The sequence below is a fragment of the Vulpes lagopus genome, chromosome X (assembly GCF_018345385.1).
Source record: "Vulpes lagopus strain Blue_001 chromosome X, ASM1834538v1, whole genome shotgun sequence".
NCBI lineage: Eukaryota > Metazoa > Chordata > Mammalia > Carnivora > Canidae > Vulpes > Vulpes lagopus.
In genome coordinates this window covers 81,212,134-81,225,825 of record NC_054848.1, presented here as the reverse complement: position 1 = coordinate 81,225,825, position 13,692 = coordinate 81,212,134, and the positions used below count along the sequence as shown (strand labels likewise).

Genomic DNA, 13,692 nt, shown 5'->3' with positions numbered 1-13,692 from the left:
TAGAGCTGTTTAATGAAGGGAGAAAAAAAAAAAACATCTAACTTCTCTCATCCCCAGGTTCATCATGTGTAAAATGAAAGTACCACCAATGGTGTCATGGGGTTGTCACAAACACTAAGCGGCATCAGGAACAAGAATGCCTCAGGGCACTTGAATAGCTCAGTTAGTTAAGTGTCTGCTTTTGGCTCAAGTCATGATCTAAGGGTCCTGGGATTGAGCCCTGCTCCCAGCTCTCTGCTCAACAGGTAGTCTACTTCTCCCTCTCTCTCTGTTCTCTTGATTGCTCTCAAATAAATAAATAAAATATTTTTAAAAAGAATGTGAGGTGCCTGTATGGCTCAGTGGTTGAGTGTCTGCCTTCAGCTCAGGGCGTGATCCCAGGGTTCTGGAATTGAATCCCACATCAGGCTCCCAGCAAGGAGCCTGCTTCTCCCTCTGCCTATGTCTCTGTCTCTCTCTGTGTGTCTCTCATGAATGAATACATAAAATCTTTAAAAAATAAAAATGAAATTTAAAAAAATTTTTAAAAAAGAATGCCTCTGATCATATGATGCCCGGTACATATGATTCAAATAGGATTCTTTCCCACTCCCAATACTTGCTCACCATATCACACAGCTGGACTTCTCTAGACAGACAGGGGAAGACAGGGCATTTCTTTCTCTTTTTAATTTAATTTTATTTATTTGAGAGAGAGAAAGAGAGAGAGAGAAGGAAGGAGCAGGGGGAAGGGCAGAGGCAGAGAAAGAAGCAGGCTCCCTGCTGAGGGGCTCCATCCCAGGACCCAGAGATTATGACCTGAGCCGAAGGCAGATACCCAGCCTACTGAGCTACCCAAGCACCTCAGAAAGGGCATTTCAATGGCTGTGTGCATGTCTGTTATACTGGTGGTAGTTATTTTAGTTTTATGGGCTCTCTTTGTCTTTGTTTTAGTTTGGTATGGTTTTGGGGGTAGGATTGAGACAAGAAAGATTGGAGGTAGGGGTAGAACTGGAAACATTTAAAAGTAAGAGTGGGCTTGACAGGACTTTAGTTTGAATTATTAGAATTCCACCAACTTTCCAAGGGCATGTTGGAAAGGGGGAACCTGGTGGACTGTGCAAAGAGTGGAGCCAGGAGGGAATCCAAAACTAGAAACTTCTGGTCATTCAGTGAGTAACTTGGAATTTGAACACCAGGAAATGGGTGGGAGTCATCAGATGGGAAATGGGGCTATGAAACGAGCTTCATTGAGCCAAAGAAAGTGCAAAATCAGAATGAGAGTGCATGCCTCTATGAACTGTTTTGACTATGAAAACATGACTACACCAGAGTTTCTGTGCCCTACAGATGTGGCAGAGGAGGAGAGGAAAAACAATATTAATCCTAACTCATTTTATCCTTACAATCCTGCCATGCGTCCACACCCTCCAAATGTTTCAAATGCAGCAGTTATTTTTATAAAGATTGTATGTATGTATGTATGTATGTATTTATTTATTTACTTATTTATTTATATTTTTATTTGAGAGAGAGAGCGAGTGAGCACATGAGCAGAGGCAGAGGCAGAGGGAGTACCAGACTCCCCACTGGGTAGGGAGCCCAACATGGGGCTTGATCTCAAGACCCTGAGATCATGAACTGAGCCAAGGGTGGATGCTTAACCGACTGAGCCACCCAGGTAGCCATATCCTCAAATTTTTTATTTCACTAGAGTATAGCAAGAATGGCCAAAAAGTATGTTTGAAAAAGAACTGAACACTTTATATGACTGAAAAATTATAAAGCATTTGCTTTCCTAGTATAAAAATATGGTTACACCTCCGTTTCCACAGGTGATTCAGGTTTTTCACCTATATTAAATGTAAGTTGCCCGATACTTAATAGGATTGAATGTAGCACTCTGAATTAATCATTTTAGTGGTATAAATGAATAGACTAAGTCACTATGCACTTATTTTTCATTGTTCATGAAAAACATTTTCTCCACCTGTAATTCCACATTGGTTTTAAAATAGCTATTTTACTCTCACCAGGTGCTAGTAGCTCAAACCCTCCTCAGGAGCTGTTAAGTTGGCTCTACTTGCTCTGTCGACTCTCAAAAAATACAGAACATTTTGACTAATAAATATTTTTTAAAAATCCCAAAGAACTCTCTCTTTTTAAAACCACTAGAAATGAAAGTATGGGTCCCTCTCTAAAACTTTTCTTTTTCTTTCTTTCTTTCTTTCTTTCTTTCTTTCTTTCTTTCTTTCTTTCTTTCATTTTTTGCCCTTGATGAGAGGCAGTAATCAAGAAGAATCTGGGCAGAATAATGGGTGAGTTTATTTAAGTATCAACTTAAAGACTCCCTTAGATATGCTTTCAGAAGGACAATGAACTTTTTCCCCACTAGATAAAATTTAATTCAGTAACTGCAAATGAGCAGCTTATTGAGCACAAGAACCTCTTTTAGTATACCACCTTTGCAGAGTTGTTGATGGGTTATTGAATATGGTCATATGGCTGAGATTCCTGACATTTTTAAGCACTGCAATTCACTACCACTCTCCTTCCCAAGGAGAGTTCTAGATTATGTAGATTAAATTTGAAATTGATTGTGAGCATATGAGAATCACTGTCCTCCCCGCCCTTGAAATAAAGATAAATACCTCTAAAAGTCCTGAATCAAGGAGAGGAATCTCTGGCAAAGGTGTGGTACCCAGAATGTTACTAAGTACTACCTACGACTGCTAACAACTGCTCCTACTACTCCTATTCCTACTCCTATCGCTACAACAACTACTACTGCCATTTACTGAGCTTTGACTATCCCAGGCACAGTAGCAAGTGTTTTGCATGTACTACCTTTCCCTTCCAAGTATGATTAGTCTAAGTTCTATGGATGATGAAACCAAGCTCAGAGTAGTTACGTGTCCAAAGTTACAACAGTGAGCGTGACTCCTGTCTGGCCTGCTCTAGAGCTACCACAACACACTGCATCCCAGAACCTACATACCATTCCTAGAAGGATGGAATTACAGACACTGGGGCTTTGGAGCTGGGCAAGAGAGCCCTTGGTAGGAAAGGTGGCTGGAAGCCAAATGAGGAAGGGAAATGAAGCATGTGTGGTGTGAGTCAGAGTGGACCTAGTGACTCCTATTACTAGCTACCCAGTCACAGAATAAACAACTAAAGTTTGCATGAGTGTTTGCGAGTCAGACTGTTCTGTACTTCAACAGGTTAATAACTATCACTCTAGTTCTCTTTTTGCCTTCACCATCAAACTTCTGGTGGGCTGCATTTCCTTACAACTTAAATCTCTCCTTGACCTTTCTGAATCTGTCTTCCATCCTCACCTCACTGCTGAACCTTCTCTCTCAGAGGTCACTCTGAGTGATATCTTCCAGTATGACATTACTACTACTCCAATGGACCCTACCAAGCCTTCCACACCTTGAAGGCTTCTCTTCCTTTGCTGCTTTGACTCTTGTTTTTCGTTTCTCTTTTGCTCTCCTCCAGCATTCAAATCCCTCACTCATACCCTTTACACAATCCAAATCAACCTCACGATGGGTCAGGAAACACTGGTGATGGACAAGAGACATCCAAGTGGTGTGTACCTTGGCTTTGCCAAAGGAAGCACAGTGGGGTGGTTAGGGGCATAGGCTCTGGAGCTAAAATTACCTGGATTCAAACCCCCACTATGTTACCTACTAGCAGCATAACCTTGGTAAATCGCTTTATTCCCTCTGTATCTCAATGTTTTATCTATAAAGTAGGAGTGGGCATCTGGGTGGCTAAGCGGCTAAGCATCTGCTTTCAGCTCAGGTCATGATCTCATCCTGGGATGAGTTCTGCATCAGGCTCCCTGTTCCACGGGGAGCCTGCTTCTGCCTCTGCCTCTGGCTCCCTCTCTCTCTCTCTCTCATGAATAAATTTTTTTTTTAAAAAAAAGCAGGAATAATAATAGTGTTTACCTCATAGAGTTGTCGTAAGGATGAAATGAGTTTACATATATAAGGCATTTACTTGGAACATAGGAAATCTTCATTAAGTATTACCTATTATAGTCTTATGAAGGTAATTTCTAAAATGTTAACTATTTCCACAAGTGAATCATTTACTTCTGATATTTGAATTGTTTTTCAAGATGTATTTACTTTTAAAGAGAGAGAGAGTGCACATAGGTGGGAGGGGCAGAGGGAGAGGGAGAGAGATACTCAAGTAGACTCCTCACTGAGCGCAGATCCCGATGTGGAGCTTGATGCCATGACCCTGAGATCACAACCTGAGCTGAAACCCAAGAGTTGGATGCTTAACTGACTGAGCCACCCAGGTGACCCTGTGATCTTTAAATTTTTTAAAGGCACGCCATTCATTCCTCAGTAAGCTCCCAAAAAACTCCACACTCTTTCCACGTATTTCACGAAGGACAGTTTGTTGTTGTATTCTGAGTGACAAAGAATTGGACCAATCTGTCCTGGGCCTTCTTGTTCTAGACTTTCTCGGCTTTACGTGCTACTTAGGTGCTCATGAGTCCTATGTCTTTATCAGTTCCCCACACCTCTCTCCTGACCTCCAGATCTAGCCAGCTGGCTGCCTACTGGGCATTTCTTACCTGACTATCTGAACCACAGTGTAACATACCTCTAGTGTCTGAAAAGAATTCCATTTGTCAGGACACTTGGGTGGCTCAGTGGTTGAGTGTCTGCCTTTGGCTCAAGTCGTGATCCTGGGGTCCTGAGATTGAGTCCCGCATCAGGCTCCCCATAGGGAGCCTGCTTCTCCTTCTCCCTATGTCTCGGCCTCTCTCTCTCTGTCTCTCAGGAATAAGTAAAGAAAATCTTAAAAAAAAAAAAGAACTCCATCTGTATTTCCTGACTTAGTTAAAAGGTAACACATCTGTTCAGTGCCAAGCTAGAAACCTGGGGATCATCCTACTATTCTCACACCACTTTAACCATGATATCTAACTGATCACCAAGTAACATTGATTCTACCTCCCAGGAGTGTTTCGAATTTCTCCCCTCCTCTGTAACCCTACTACCATAACTCTACAACTGCTACCTTAGGTTGGGCCTTTGTCTCTCCCAGCATTAGTGAAAGCCACCTAACTTGTCCCTTTGCCTTTCCTTTTGACCTTTGACCCCTGCTCTATCTGGGGTACTCTAGCCAGAGCAATCCTGAAATGCTGGCTTTATCCAGTTATTCACCCATTTTAAATCCTTCCATGGATCCCCAGAGTCTTCAGGTTAAAGTCCAAATACCTACACAGGGCCTAGAAGGCCCTTCGTTACCTGGGCCCTAGCTATTTCTCCACATTCATCTCTTGCAATGATTCTCACATCTCCCATTCTGACTGAATCTTGATGTGCCCTGCCCATCCCTCTGCCCTTGACCCTTCCGTAGTCTCACATGAGGTCCCCTCTACTACCTTACCTTATTTTCGTTGGCAAGATTCTACTCTTACTTCAAGAGAACTCTTTTTTTTCTTTCCTAAGTCCCTCGGGCAGACTCAGGTGTTTCTCTCCCTATGCTAGCCTGTCATCTTGCACTTACTTTCATTACAATAATTACTACTTCACACTGTATTTGACATTCTACCTGCCACATAAGTTCCCTGAGTTGAGGGCAGAGACCATTTACCATTTATTTCCATCTACTGAGTGTCCACCCAGGGCATAGCATACCATTTTGCCCAAATGACATGCTCTCTTCTGCCTCCACTAATACCTCTGCTCTTTTTCTCAGCAGAGGGAATAATTTATTCCTCCACATACACACAGTTGGATGAAATGCCTCTTCTCTATGAAATTTTCCCTGATGACACTTAATTCACTCCTACTCACTCCTTCATTTCATCATGTCCTCAAGGCTTGGAGAAGAATCTTCCAAAAAACATATTTGTGCTTTAGTGATTTAGATTCGATCCTTATTTATCTAGCTCGACGACTCTCAAACATTTAAGGAGCATGTGCTGAAATCATCCACAGGAGCATGCTTTTAAAAAATTAATTCCTGTTAAAGCACCTATTTTTATGCCTGGAGAAGCAGTCAGGCATTGGCTCTTGCCCTTCCCAAACCGAATACCCTGTCAGTGTGTGATGCAAGCAGAAAGGAGGAGAACATCCAGCCACCTATGGTAAGGCTCCTGAAAGCAACTGAAGACCCAGCTAAGGGAAGCCATTCAGTTCCTTAAAAGGCTGGAAGAAGGGACCAGAAAGAAATCCACCTGCCCACGGAGCTCCTGGGATGGCCTAAGCCATTGTACTGTAGCGGTTCTGGGGGGACGAAAACAGGTGGCCCATGAAACCTCCAGGAAAGTGCTTTCGTAAGCTCAGGTACCTGAAAAGTTAACAAGGCTGAGGAGGTAAAAATGGAAAGACTACACTCCACTCACGTGTACTCGCTACACTGCATGCTGCTTCATAAATCTTCCTCTTTCTCACCGGCTACCATACTTTTCCCTAGCTAGGATCCACATTTTCTGGAGGCCATCGACAGAGTATAGTTCCCAAACTTCCCACAACACACAGGACACAGTGTTGACCAAAGAAACACTTTGTTGTTGACTGACCGATTCTGAAGCTCTGTATTCACAATTTTTTTCTTGCCCTCAATACTTTCAGGAATGCTTATTATTCACAGAACAGTTCAGTCTTGGAAGCCAAGAGGAAATATTCATCAGTCGGTATACATTCTCCCTGGGCTATGCATTAAACAGGGATTTCCTTTGGAAATGTCAACAAAGGATGCCTGATGAGACAGGACAAAGAACTATATATAGAGATCAAGTGGCAAGAGTGGGAGGTCAAAGCATGCCCTCCCTCAACCAGATTAAAGGAGGCTTCGTTCTGCTCAGGCCTCCTTCCCATGCTCTCCAGCCCCAGCAACAACAACAACAACAACAAAAAAAATAGTTTCCAACTGCCTATTCCCCTGAATTCTGGAAGCTGGGCAGCAACTGGAACAGGCTGACTTACTAAAGAATTCAGCCAACAAATCTGTGGTGATCCTAATCTCTGTTTCTGTAATAATAGGAAGACTGCGACTGTGTTTACTTTCGGGGGGAGAATCAAGAACAAGAAGAAAGAAGCAGCAGAGAGGCAGTATTTACGGCCCCTTTATGAAAAGTCAATCTGCTACGACAAAAACATTTGCAGACAATAAGGAAGAGGAACACGTTTGGCAGGAAAATAGCCCTATTCCAGTTCTCTCAGAAGTGCCTGAGCTGGTAGCCTCCACACAACCTCCCTCCCCCAATGTGAAAAGCCTGGTTCATACCACGAATACAGTCATCCCCTATAGACAAAGCTGGATTCGATAAAATGAAAAAAATTTTCAAATCACCCTTTAGTGTCCGGTTCGATCTCATGATAGACAACTTCCTACTATTTATTTCACTGCATAAAGTATTTATAAGCATCTGTGAAGTCTCGAGTCCCTTCTTTCACTGCATTTCTAATCCCAGGGATCATTCCAAAGCCTTCTGGACACACAGGCTCTGTGCTGAATGAGTATAATTAAGTACCCTGGACTCCCCTATTATTATGGAGACGTTTAGGGCACATCCCTAACCTTTCAGAAGGGATGATGTCATAGAGCCCAGCCATGCTCTTCCATTGAGCATCTTGTAGAGTTCCTGTCAAAGACAGAATCCAAAACTGGGGAGCCCATGGAGTTAACTCCCAGAATGCCCTCTTGCCCTTGAACATGTAATGCAGGATCTCATGGTTCTTTGCCAAATGACAGTTAACATTTTTATCCCATTGTCTCTATTTCCTGCACCTGTATATCCAATCAGGGTGGATTTGTGCCATGTGTGAGCCTTTCGAAGGGTACCTGTGGTGTTTTATTTATACCTGGTACAATGCTGTGCATAAATAAGTATTAGCAAAAGGTGACCTTTGGTGCGCCAGAGCAGACAGTGGCCTGTGCGAAGGATCTAACAAGCATCTCTAAGGGATGCTCTTAAACCCCTCCTCTGTTGGTTCATCAGGGGGCTGCTCTTCTCTCCCACTTGGCTTATATTAGGCAGCACTGGTGTCAGCTCCTGAAGGTTCAAGCCTGGAGTCCTGACTTCAGAGAGGCACTGTTAAAACCTTGCCTGTTACCTAAAGGGCCAGAATGAGTCCTCCTCTGTTAATACAATGATGCATTGTTTTACAAAGCTAGCTTCTAGCCACTTGAAAAGAGTAGGGTACTGAATACAAAGGTTTGATTGGTGCAGTGGGCTGGGCAGGGCTGGAGCAGGGTTCTGATTGGGTGAGGCTGGTCTGAGTGATAAACTTCCCAGGGTGGGAGGTGATAAGATGTTAGAGAGGTCTCAAGGAGAATAAGCAAAGAAAGCAAACTGCTTACTTTGCTCATGTGACTACAACTTATGCTATACTTAATAGTCTTTTTTGATGAGAATGAGGACGGTGATAATTACAATTTCTAACCACATTTTATTCACTATTAGCTGTTACCCTGCCCTCAATCATGAGAATTCTAAGCCGAGGGATTCCTTATCTTGTCTCCTGCTTACAATGCTCCCTTGTGTCTCCACCAGTGTGGGTTTCTTATACTGTAATCTAACAGCATAATCAGAAGCTTTGATAGAGTGGAACAGAGAGGGATTCTGACTAACTGAAAAGCACTCTAAAATGCCTTCTGTTTTGTTTCTCCCCACATGGGACGAATGAAATCGACTAGCAAAAGAAGAGTCTAAAGGAAGTCACCACTCACAGAATCATGAGCCCTGAAATCTGGAAGACACATGGAAGGTCAGATAGTCAGTTCAACCCTTTATTTTACAAGTAAGGATACTGATGCTGAGAGAGAAAGTGACTTTCCTCAAATTCCCATTACCAATTAAGGGCACCCTATGCACCCTGTATCCAGTATCTTATGCACCCTGCCTACAGTGCCACTCTCTTCTCCACAAATGGAGTGCCCTAGCGGGGATTAAATTGAGATGCTAAACTCATCATCCAGGTACACCCACCCGACTTTAAGAAATGCATGACTTGAAGAAATCCAAACAGTCAGGAGTGCTTATTCACATGAGGACGATTCTTTTTCTTACTAGAAGATTCTCACACTCTCTTAAGTAGAAATCCCTAGTTGGGATTTCACTTGAACCACGACATTTATCTGTCACATAAGTAAGATTAGAACTAGACCATCGGGTTGTAAATAGAATTAGAAACCTTTTTAGCCAATCACTGCCCCAGGAAGAGCGCTATCACATCTCATCCGACCCAGTTTAGAACTTGAAGCCCTACCATGGCCTCTTCAACAAAACCAACACAAAAACAAAGGCTACAGCTGGAGTCCCATGCTCTTGAGAAAGAGAGGGAAATAACATCTTTCTTTTATCACATCCACTTATGAAAAGACTGACTCCTCTTGTAAGCTCTGCTCTTTGATGTAGACTTGACGTAGGTAACAGATTTCAAAAACCTTAGACTTGTGTGACACTTTACAATTCACAGACAACTTGAACATAGATATCATTTGTTGACGACAAGAGTAGGTGGAATGGTGATGAGTGAGAATCAAGTGAGGGGCATGGAAACAAAGGGAGGAGAGGCTAGAAACAGGAAAAGCCGTCCTGAAAGTACTCTTATAGATATGAGAGGGCACAGAACGAAACTCGGCCTACTCTAAGGACCTGGGATTTCCCAGCTTCCCCTATGACACCCCAGCCATCTCTTTAGGGGGCTGCAGTGTCCAGTTTGATGAAGGAAGAAACACACTTCATGTTGGATTCTCATATGGCCTGCCACTGGGAAAGGAGAAGGGACCCTGGACCCCCTGGACTACTGTCTCCCCAGTCCATCGCTGTCTCCCCAGTCCATCGCCCACCATCCATCTATTTCTGTTTAACAATAGACATTTGCCCCTTTTCTTGGAACGAGCATCCTAAGGAAATGAGATCCCCCTAGAACTATCATTCAGCTCTTCACTCAAAATGGCTTAGCTACACTCTTGACAAGCCTCCAGTGCCCTCAAAGGATCGCCTCATCCAGGTCCTCTGAAAGAGTTGCAAATGTTTGCATTACGTACCTCGACTTGTTGGCAGATCTGTATTAGTTTGGCCATTTGATTTTCTAGTTCACTGTTGCGCTTCACCAGGTTGGTGAGGTTCATCTCCAGAGTTTGCTTCCATCACAGAGAGGGTAAAGCCAGAGGGAAACAGGGAGGAGGGGAAAAAATAAGAAATGTTCTGTGAACTTGAGAACCAATATTAGGTGGAGATCATTCAGTCAGCTGACAAGCATTTCAAAGATTCACTGAGCACTTACTGCAAACCAAGCACTGTTCTAGGTGCTAATTATAATAATACTGTACCTTTGCTCCAGACTCTCGTTATTGGGGAAAAGATGATATTCACAGCTTCGCAGATACAGGAATTTAATGATATTAAGGAGACCTTATGTTTTCTATCATATTTTTAACTTTTTAACGTATATCACAGCATTTCGTGTTGCCATCATAAGTAACCCAGTGATGTAAGGAAAATAGGTATTAACCTTTCTTTTACAGATGAGTACACTAAGGGAACTATAATTTATTGAACAAGTAGTACTCACCAGACACGATGTGAGACAATTTCATATATACCATTTAATAACTGTAACAACCCATGAGGTAGGATATGTCAGCATTTTACAGATGAGAACTGAGCTTCAGAATGGGGATAAAGTGTTCTTCACAGTCCTATAATTAGTGTGTGATTAAGCTGAGACTAGAACCCACCTCTCTAGCCTCGGTTATAGCTTTGCCCCAATATTCATGACTTTTTTTTTTTTTTTGGAAACATTTTAGATTTATCAGTAGTTTCCTTCAGGAAAAAAGGTGCTATTTTAACTGTGAGGTTCATCAAAATCAAGCATTGTACCTCATAACTTCCCTTCTTTGGCCCTAAGACAGTGCCTGTGCTACCCCTGGTGTAACATATCAACGTAGGCCACCCATTGCTCATCATTGCTTACTGGTACATAGCTTCCTTCATGTATACATTAGAAGCATTTTGCAAATCTGTTTACTCTAACAGAATTACAATGGTGCTCAGAACTCTTAGCATATTTTCCGTTGAACAAGCTACTCTCTTCCCATTCCCTATGTGGAAAAAAACAGTGTGTTATTCACTCTAGATTGATAATGGGCTTTTAGGGGATCCCTGGGTGGCTCAGCAGTTTGGCGCCTGCCTTCAGCCCAGGGCATGATCCTGGGGTCCTGGGATCGAGTCCCACATCGGCTCCCTGCATGGAGCCTGCTTCTCCCTCTGCCTGTGTTTCTGTCTCTCTGTCTCTCTGTCTGTGTGTGTGTGTGTCTTACGAATAATAAAATATTTTCTAATTTATTTTTAAAATATTTTATTTATATATTTGTGAGAGACACAGAGAGAGAGAGAGAGAGAGGTGGAGACACAGGCAGAGGGAGAAGCAGGCCCCATGCAGGGAGTCCAATGTGGGACTCAATTCCAGGACTCCAGGATCACGCCCTGAGCCAAAGGCAGATGCTAAACCGCTGAGCCACCCAGGGATCCCAGAATCTTTAAAAAAAAAATAATAATAATAATAGGCTTTTAGATTCCTCCCAATTCCCAAGTCTTCAGCTCCAGTGGCTGCTTCTCCCCCAGGGCCTGTCCCAAAATCCACTCCTCTCATACTCATCATCCAAACACCCCCACAAAGTCTGTTCCAAATGTAATACCCCAACCTCTTAGCCCTGGTTCTGCTAACATTCCTTCCTTTGGTTGTGTACATTTCTTCATTGCTGTATCCATGGCTCCTACGGTTTGTAGTTGCTCAAAGTTCATGTTTTTGATAAGAGGGGTTGGGGGGGGAGCAAAGGGATGTGTGGGCAGTGGGAAAGGACTCATGCACTTGGCCCCTTTCTGGTCTACTAAGTAGCTGGGGCTCCTTAGTATTCTTGGCACTGGCCAAGAATAAGTCCATTCCAGGGGGCATATTCCCATGGATATATATATTTCTAAGATGGGGCAGTCTGATCTCACTAGTCTCAAACTGGATTATGAGAACTAGCTTCATCTTTGCTTCCCTTCTTGCCTTCTTTGTTTCTTTGGCTTTATTCTCACGGATTTGATTTTTTTCCCCCATGCATTCCACTGCTCTTGGTGGCTTTGGCACGGTTGTCTCCCCTGGCCCCCTTTAACTCTCCAACCATCTCAATCCACGGGCTTCTCCTTAGCGAGGGTAAAGAGTGTCAAGAAGGGAGAACGGAGGGCAGCAGTTAATGATTCGGACATGATCTTTTAGCTAAGTAGACGTCAAGAAATAAAAAAAAAATGGAATGCAGAAGTTCAGCGGTTGAATACAACAAAAGGTAATGAGCACCTACTCTGCTGAGGGTGCAGTGAATATTCCAAGAGAAAGAGGAGGTGAAACTAAGGTGGGTCTTCCAGTATAAGTAGGATTTTAACAAACATAGATGGAGGAGGACAGGGGGTCCCAGGCAGAGGGAATAACCTGAGTCAAAGTGAATAAAGTATATAGACATGTTGGGGGAGAGAAATTGAATTTGGCTAGAACAGAAGGTACAAGAGAGTAGTGGGGGATGAGGCTGGAAATGGAGCCGGAGGTCCAGTTTTGAAGGCCTTGAATGCTGAGGTGAGGAGTTTGTGCCTATTTCTTTTTTGACAACATCTGGGCCGCAGTTACGAGCTCAACCTACCAGCAATATCTAGGGCCGACTGGAACAGGAGAGCCTTGGAGCAGGGGCACTGATTAAGAGGAAGCTGTGCTATTCAAGGCAGCTGGTAATGCAGGTCTGGGCCAAGCTGAGAGGATGATCAAAAGAAATACGGTCCAAGAAAGGATTTGTCACTGTTGAGTATTCAGGGAGGGCAAGAAATAAGAGAACTAATAATAAAACGCAGTTGGATTTGGTAAATGGAAGTCACCAGTGACCTCTAGAAAAAGGAGTTACAGTCAAGTCTTGGAAGCAGATGTCAAAATGTTGAGTTAGGGAGTCAGTCAGTTGTGATGATGTAAAGGCAGCAAGTCTGAACTCGTCTCCAAAAACTTGGCTGGAGAGGGTGGTGACTAAGACAGAGCTACAGTTTGGTGAAACGGTCCAGCTCAGGTTAGACAGGGGGCATTGGTAATGAACCCAATCCGTTTATGACTTCTACGAGCACAGTGGTCCAGATTCATAGAGCAATGGAAACCCCATGTCTCACCATTGACCATATTGACATTTTAGGTAGGCATAAATGTAGACTGAGGAACTCAGAGCAGATACAGTATTAGAAATCTGTGTTTCAGACTGTAATGTGTTACCATTCAAACACAGGGTTCCATGGGGAAAATGTTTTCTAACAAGTCCATGCAACCTGTTGCAACACTTGTCATGAAACTAATAGACTATAAATAATTCATAGGGCAGAGCAGGACTAAGATCCCCTGCTGTGTGTTCCTCACTTATGGCCTAGTGCTGAGACTCACAGCTTCTGTAAAGCCACTGAAAACAAAAATTAGGGCCGAACACATAATTTGGGGTCTGGTTTTACTATGGACCTTGGATTACCATCACAAAATTATGGCAAATGGTTATTTTGCTCTAGCCCCTTAGCAATTTGCAGAATGCCAGCACATTTTAACGACACAGAACTAGAACTGACAAGATGACTCTAATTTCAACCTTACTTCATTAATATGAAAATGCTTTGAAAAATAAATCTCTGGCTAATGAAAACACCATCTGTTGATGGCTTTT

The 13,692-nt window shown here is 43.0% G+C and overlaps 1 protein-coding gene across 6 annotated transcripts in view; it reads right to left on the bottom strand.

The window, feature by feature from the left end:
- The window catches only part of MID2 (midline 2), a 113,609-nt gene that overhangs the window by 74,922 nt on the left and 24,995 nt on the right, over positions 1-13,692 (bottom strand). For all 6 annotated transcript variants that reach the window (XM_041741598.1, XM_041741600.1, XM_041741599.1 and 3 more), the window contains exon 3: positions 10,015-10,110. In XM_041741598.1, the coding sequence (XP_041597532.1) occupies positions 10,015-10,110 (96 nt within the window). The remainder of the gene's footprint in view (positions 1-10,014; positions 10,111-13,692) is intronic.